At 44.8% G+C, this 7,164-nt stretch overlaps 1 protein-coding gene across 1 annotated transcript; it reads right to left on the reverse strand.

Annotated features, from left to right (window-relative positions):
- Positions 1 to 2,680: 2,680 nt before the first annotated feature.
- LOC110536762 (U4/U6 small nuclear ribonucleoprotein Prp31) lies at positions 2,681 to 7,131 on the reverse strand. The gene is made up of 13 exons (XM_021622453.3): positions 6,923 to 7,131; positions 6,162 to 6,374; positions 5,821 to 5,881; positions 5,472 to 5,555; positions 5,277 to 5,374; positions 5,060 to 5,166; positions 4,470 to 4,639; positions 4,226 to 4,383; positions 4,046 to 4,135; positions 3,840 to 3,967; positions 3,656 to 3,728; positions 3,250 to 3,549; positions 2,681 to 3,075 (listed from the first exon to the last, which is right to left on the reverse strand). The coding sequence occupies exons 2-13, from the start codon at positions 6,372 to 6,374 to the stop codon at positions 2,959 to 2,961; spliced, it is 1,599 nt and encodes a 532-aa protein (XP_021478128.1). The 5' UTR covers positions 6,923 to 7,131; the 3' UTR covers positions 2,681 to 2,958.
- Between the last annotated feature and the right edge of the window lie 33 nt (positions 7,132 to 7,164).

Here is a 7,164-nt window from a genome sequence, read left to right on the forward strand (position 1 = left end):
CAACCTAGAATGTTCTGAAAAAGCTGTTGGTGAATTTAACTTGGTTAGATGGATGAATCAATTGTGTATGGTTAAACTATCATGAGCGGTCTCCAGTGATGTAGTTCATTTAGAGGTTGTCCATGAGATAGACATTTCAGTTCTTTCCTGAAAGAGATTTTTGGAAAAAGGAATCGAGAGAAGTTGAGTTTTGCCTTTTATAAAATTATATTTTTGGGCTTTTGAAAAAGGGAAGGCTGAAATGTGAATGTCTCAAGAAAATAAACTATTTACAGGCTGTTTTATCAAATTAAGTTGTCACGTTTATGCATAGGAGATGTCATGTTGGGGTAAAAACAGGATTGTAAAATTTCAATAAAATACTTTTCTGAAATTGTGATGACTATAAATGTCATATGTAACAATTATTTTGTATTAGATCCATAAACCTATTTCATAAATAGCAAATTCCTAAAAACACTTCAATGTTGCTCAAAGCAACATATGGTAGGCCATCATTGTAAATAAGAATGTGTTAATTGACTTGCCTAGTTAAAAGTTAAAAAAAAAAAAATTTAAACAAAGCAATCCAATGCTACAGTGCATTCAGAAAGCATTCACACCCCTTCCCCTTTTCCACATTGTTACATTAAAGCCTTATTCTAAAATGGACTAAATACAAATTATCACTCAGCACACATCCCATAAAGACAAATCGAAAAGAGTTTTGTAATACACTGCTCAAAAAAATAAAGGGAACACTTAAACACAATGTAACTCCAAGTCAATCACACTTCTGTGAAATCAAACTGTCCACTTAGGAAGCAACACTGATTGACAATACATTTCACATGCTGTTGTGCAAATGGAATAGAAAACAGGTGGAAATTATAGGCAATTAGCAAGACACCCCCAATAAAGGAGTGGTTTTGCAGGTGGGGACCACAGACCACTTCTCAGTTCCTATGCTTCCTGGCTGATGTTTTGGTCACTTTTGAATGCTGGCGGTGCTTTCACTCTAGTGGTAGCATGAGACGGACTCTACAACCCACACAAGTGGCTCAGGTAGTGCAGCTCATCCAGGATGGCACATCAATGCGAGCTGTGGCAAGAAGGTTTGCTGTGTCTGTCAGCGTAGTGTCCAGAGCATGGAGGCGCTACCAGGAGATAGGCCAGTACATCAGGAGACGTGGAGGAGGCCGTAGGAGGGCAACAACCCAGCAGCAGGACCGCTATCTCCGCCTTTGTGCAAGGAGGAGCACTGCCAGAGCCCAGCAAAATGACCTCCAGCAGGCCACAAATGTGCATGTGTCTGCTCAAACGGTCAGAAACAGACTCCGTGAGGGTGGTATGAGGCCCGACGTCCACAGGTGGGGGTTGTGCTTACAGCCCAACACCGTGCAGGACGTTTGGCATTTGCCAGAGAACACCAAGATTGGCAAATTCGCCACTGGAGCCCTGTGCTCTTCACAGATGAAAGCAGATTCATACTGAGCACGTGACAGTCTGGAGACACCGCGGAGAACGTTCTGCTGCCTGCAACATCCTCCAGCATGACCGGTTTGGCGGTGGGTCAGTCATGGTGTGGGGTGGCATTTCTTTGGGGGGCCGCACAGCCCTCTATGTGCTCGCCAGAGGTAGCCTGACTGCCATTAGGTAGCGAGATGAGATCCTCAGACCCCTTGTGAGACCATATGCTGGTGCGGTTGGTCCTGGGTTCCTCCTTATGCAAAACAATGCTAGACCTCATGTGGCTGGAGTGTGTCAGCAGTTCCTGCAAGAGGAAGGCATTGATGCTATGGACTGGCCCACCCGTTCCCCAGACCTGAATCCAATTGAGCACATCTGGGACATCATGTCTTGCTCCATCCACCAACGCCACGTTGCACCACACTGTCCAGGACTTGGCCACCTCATCAGGAGCATGCCCAGGCGTTGTAGAGGTCATACAGGCACGTGGAGGCCACACACACTACGGAGCCTCATTTTGACTTGTTTTAAGGACATTACATCAAAGTTGGATCAGCCTGTAGTGTGGTTTTCCACTTTCATTTTGAGTGTGACTCCAAATCCAGACCTCCATGGGTTGATAAATTTGATTTCCATTGATCATTTTTGTGATTTTGTTGTCAGCACATTCAACTATGTTTTAAAAAAGTATTTTATAAGAATATTTCATTCATTCAGATCTAGGATGTTATTTTAGTCTTCCCTTTTTTTTTGAGCAGTGTATATAGTACCAGTCAAAGGTTGACACCTACTTGTTCTTTATTTTCTACTTTGTATAATAGTGAAGACAAACTATGAAATAACACATATGGAATCATGTAATGATAAAAATTAAAATCAAGACATTTTATGTTCTTCAAAGTAGCCAAGAGTGTGCAGTTGTCATCAAGGCAAAGGGTGGCTACTTTGAAGAATCTCAAATATATTTTGATTTGTTAAACCCTTTTTTGGTTACTACGTGATTCCATGTGTTAATTCATAGTTTTGATGTCTTCACTATTATTCTACAATGTTAGAAAATAGTCAAAATAAAAACCATACATTTGCAAAAACCCATTTCTGCTTTGTCATTATGGGGTAGTGATTAAATTGAGGGGAAAAACAATTTTAGAATAAGTAACGTAAGAAAATTTGGAAAAAGTCAAGGGGTCTCAATACTTTTCAAAAGCACTTTTCAGTAATGAGACAAGGAAGTTTAATTTTATTAAAATGGAACAAAATGGAGTCAAAACGTTTTTCAAAAAGCACAACATGCTCTAAAACAAATATACAATCTAAATATATGTTCTTCACTGTCATGGTCCATCTTCTCCCCATGGTTATGCAATGACACCTGATCAATCAGTCAGTGTGAATGCATTTCACTCCATCTGCATTCATTTTGAAATACAAGTTGGTATGTCTGTATATCAGTCTCTCCTGTGTGTAAGTCTATGTGTGGATGTGTATGATAAATTGTTTGTGTACTCCTCACTTTCCCTCTCCCTCCTTCTTGACCTTGAGGAACTCTGCCATGTTGGAGAAGTATTTCTGGTTGGCCTCAGCCACCTTCTTCTCTGCTGCATGCGGGTTCACGATCTCCAGTCCCTGAGGAACACAGAGTTCAGTTCAAGTACAATTCCACAACAAACAGAAACAAGGAGGCCACCCCTGCTGGTAAATGCTAACGTTACTGGTGATGAAATGCTTCATTTGTTGACATAATAAAATCAAATACATGTAGCTTTTTTTCATGTGAAAACAAAAACCAATTTGTCCTACCTGTAGTGGAGTGAAGGCTACGCTGGAACTTGTTCCCGAGGAGTTGTCTCTGACCGAGGACCTCCCGCCAACTGTGGACCTCCCGCCGACTGTGGACCTGCTGCCGACTGTGGACCTGCCGCCGACCGTGGACCTGCCGCCGTATGTCATGTTCTGCTTCTGCAGCTTCCTCTGTAGGGACTTGGATATCCTGGCCTTGGTGGCCTCGTTGACCTGAGCCTGTCTGACGCGTCCGCTGCCCGACTTCCCCAGCTGGCCCAGACTGAAACCCAGGTCCTCCTGGTACGCATCATCCTCAATCTGAGAGAAACAGAGACAGAGGGTGGTTGGTTAAAAAGATTTATTGTAATTACACATAGTAAAATATAGTAACAACTGTCCTGAAAGACAGATTAGCTGTTCTGACCTCTGCGAAGGTCATCCTGTTGGCATGTTTCCTGATCTCTGTCAGACCCAGACGCTCCTTCATCTTACGATACCTGGACAAGGACAGACAAAAAATGAGACCATCAATAAATACTGTTTAACATTGCACTTTGAAAAAAATGACAACTCAGGACCAGTTATCTACACATCCCTAAAGTAAATACCTCCGCCCTCCTCTCTTCTTCCTCTGTCCATCCAACGGTGCTGGCAGGGGTTTGACAGTCTTCACTGGTGGAGGCTCCTGCCATTTATCAAACTTCTTCTCGATCTCCTCTTTCAGGTCGTAGCCCACCTGCACAGAGAGAATAAGACCAGAGTTAATATGTAACAGACGTTTATTTACCCCTTTCTTCCCTCTTCCAGTTCTCACCTTGCCGTCTGCACTCTCGTGGAAGCTGTCCACTCGGGATGCCAGGGTGCACTTAGCTGAAACCAGGCGTGCTGCCTTTCTCCTCAGGTCCTACAACACAGGGATAACTCTTGTTAGCTTAGGTAAAGCCACAGTCAAACAAAGCTCTTGGGAACACAGCGCCAAGTGTGGTGCACTGACCGGGGGTAGAGTCTGGACCACATCACAGTGGTAGATGTAGCCGGTGTGTGGGAGCACAGCGGTGCTGCTGAACCCTGACAGGGTCCTCTTCTGGGTTCCCAGTAGCATCAGGTTACAGGCTGGCATCTTAGACAGGTTGGTCAGGCCCCCAGCAATACCTACCACCACAGGGAGGAAGATGACCTTATGATTGGGAGAATCCTGTAAATTATATAAAAAAAACTAAATCCTTATAATCACTGACCCATGATCTTGGCTGCAGTCGAGGCTCCAACGATGACTGACAGATTAGGAGCAATGAATGACATCCTGGACTCCACATATTCATAGATCCTGTGTTTTGATTGGTTCAGCTCTAGCGCCATGTCACAGGCCTCCTCCAACCTCTTCAGTTCATCCTCACCCAGCATCGTCCTGGAAACAAGTCATGTTGATATTACAACATCAAATGGATGTTGCGGTTCCCTGTTGTGTAGATAATGTAAGGTCTATTGATCATATTTCTATCTGAACATTCTGTAAATGTCTGCTCCACCAAATAAGTTCACTCCCATTGGTGGACCTCTCCAACTGAATCAACCCAGGTGTCCCTGCTCTTACCCGTGCGTGGTGGAGGCTGTGACGTGTCCCTGCTCTTACCCCTGCGTGGTGGAGGCTGTGACATGTCCCTGCTCTTACCCCTGCGTGGTGGAGGCTGTGACGTGTCCCTGCTCTTAACCCTGCGTGGTGGAGGCTGTGACGTGTCCCTGCTCTTACCCCTGCGTGGTGGAGGCTGTGACGTGTCCCTGCTCTTACCCCTGCGTGGTGGAGGCTGTGACGCGTCCCTGCTCTTACCCCTGTGTGGTGGAGGCTGTGACGCTGACCACCATGATGGTGGCGTTGGTCAGGATCTGCTGCAGATTCTCGTTGTTTTTACACTTGTCCAGGTTGTTCCCCAGCTCCTACACACAGTGTTCAGCCCAACAGCAGGGACATGAATAGTAGACAACAGTTTAAAACAATGTAGACACATTTTGATGTGGAAGAGAATTCTCCTCTAACATCAGCTCACCTTGACAGTGCGGACGTAATCCAGAGAGTTGGGCACCAGGGACTCCAACTCAGGGAACCTCTTAGAATACTTGTCGCGTACAAACTTGTGAATGATGTCTGACAAAGACAAACAAAGACGCCATTAGACATAACGCAATGCAAGCAAATTACAGCAGCATATTGACACAATCACTTATGAGCATAGTGGACTCACTCAGTTCGTTCTCAATTTCTACTGTGAGGTTATTGGCAGCAACGATGAGCTTGTATTCTGGGTCTGCCTCCACCGGACCGGAGACTGAAGAGAAAGGGAAGAGAGGAGAGTCAGTAAAACCACAAGATGGAGGTTCAGAAACCATTGAAGTAGAATCAGTATCCATTGTATTCAGAGTGGAACATAAACCACAGAACGAGACATCCAAACAGCCAATTATAGAAGTGCTGTGTCTTCAATAGGGCGCCATGTAGCCTAGAGGTTAGAGCATTGGCAAAGTAACTGACCCAGTAAAATAACCCTATCCGGTGTATGTGACAACAAAAACATAGAAACAGTCAACAATCACCTTCAGAGTTCTTGCGCTGCTTCTCGACATAGATTGCAATTTTGTCCATGATCTCTGAGAACTGTAAACAAACAAATTGTGGGTTTTCAAAACAAACCTTGGAAATAGCTTATATGTTCTAGAACAGGGTTTCCCAGTCCTAGGCCCCCCCTGGGAGCACGTTTTGGTTTTTACCTTAGAACTACAGAGCTGATTAAATCATCAAAGCTTGCTGAGTTGGTTATTTGAATCAGTGCTAGGGCAAAACTAAAATATGTACCCACGGGGGGCTCCAGGACCCAGTTTGGGAAACCCTGTTCTAGTATATTGACTGCACACAGCTCCACACACACTGTCCTGACCTGTTTGCTGTTGCGTAGTTTAGCGATGGACGAAACACTCTCAGCTCCGCTGTAGTCCACCTCCATCTCCTCTGGAATGTCCTCCAAACCTCCCTCCACCTGTCCCTCCCCTGCCTCCCCATCACTCTCCCCCTCTTCCCCCGGGTACAGCCCGTCCTCCCCCTCATCCCCCGCCTCCTCCAGATCAGCCAGGAGCTCATCGGCCAGAGACATCTGCAGGAAAGGAACAACAATGTGGGACAAGGCTGTGTGACATGGGGAGGGATATGAAGTCAATTCCTAGCTAGCCCACAGCTGAGCACGCACACGTGTGTAAATGACCTAGAGTGAAAACGTGTGCAATGTCTAAATGTGAGAATCTATAATATTTTCCATAAAAACAATTGGTTATGGTTCATTGATTAATTTGTAGCTAGCTAACGTTAGCTGTGGCGCATCTCAGTGCTCGAGGCGTCACTATAGACCCTGGTTCGAGTCCAGGCTGTATCACAACCGGCCGTGATTGGAAGTCCCATAAGGTGGTGCACAATTGGCCCAGCGTCGTTCCGGTTAGGCCGTCATTGTAAATAATAATTAGTTCTTAATTAACTGACTTGAATAACTGACTTAAATAAAGGTTGAATAAAAAACAATTCAAAGCTGGCCTCGCTGGATAACCGTGGCTATAACAGCAGTTAGCTAGCTAAGTCTAGCTAGTTAAATAACAGGGAAACGTTCGCAAGTTGGCTGAAATTATACGGCACAAATTTATGAGAACTTACCTTCGGAGTTCGAAACTCCTACCGTCAAAAGAAACCCTACAAATCCAACAACTTTCGAAATACGTTCGACGTTAAAAAATATTTGCTTGCGTTATCAACGTCGCCTCTATAGCGAGTCGCAGACGAAAGGCATCACCATAAATAATCTAACGTTTGTAACGTTGAGCCTTGAGCAAGGCTTTATGGGAATTGCTGTTTTTATCCGTAGTATAGGCCAGTATCAGACCTGGATAAATGTGAAT

The sequence above is a fragment of the Oncorhynchus mykiss genome, chromosome 2 (assembly GCF_057628025.1).
Source record: "Oncorhynchus mykiss isolate SJ-2025 chromosome 2, ASM5762802v1, whole genome shotgun sequence".
Taxonomy (NCBI): domain Eukaryota; kingdom Metazoa; phylum Chordata; class Actinopteri; order Salmoniformes; family Salmonidae; genus Oncorhynchus; species Oncorhynchus mykiss.

Excerpts from the sequence above, each read along its gene's own strand:
- LOC110536762 (XM_021622453.3), bottom strand. The coding sequence starts at position 6,374 with ATGTCTCTGGCCGATGAGCTCCTGGCTGATCTGGAGGAGGCGGGGGAT. Across the intron at positions 5,167-5,276 it reads ATTACGTCCGCACTGTCAAG|GAGCTGGGGAACAACCTGGA; the intron begins GTGAGCTGATGT and ends CACTGTGTGTAG. Across the intron at positions 3,729-3,839 it reads AAGAAGAGAGGAGGGCGGAG|GTATCGTAAGATGAAGGAGC; the intron begins GTATTTACTTTA and ends GTCCTTGTCCAG.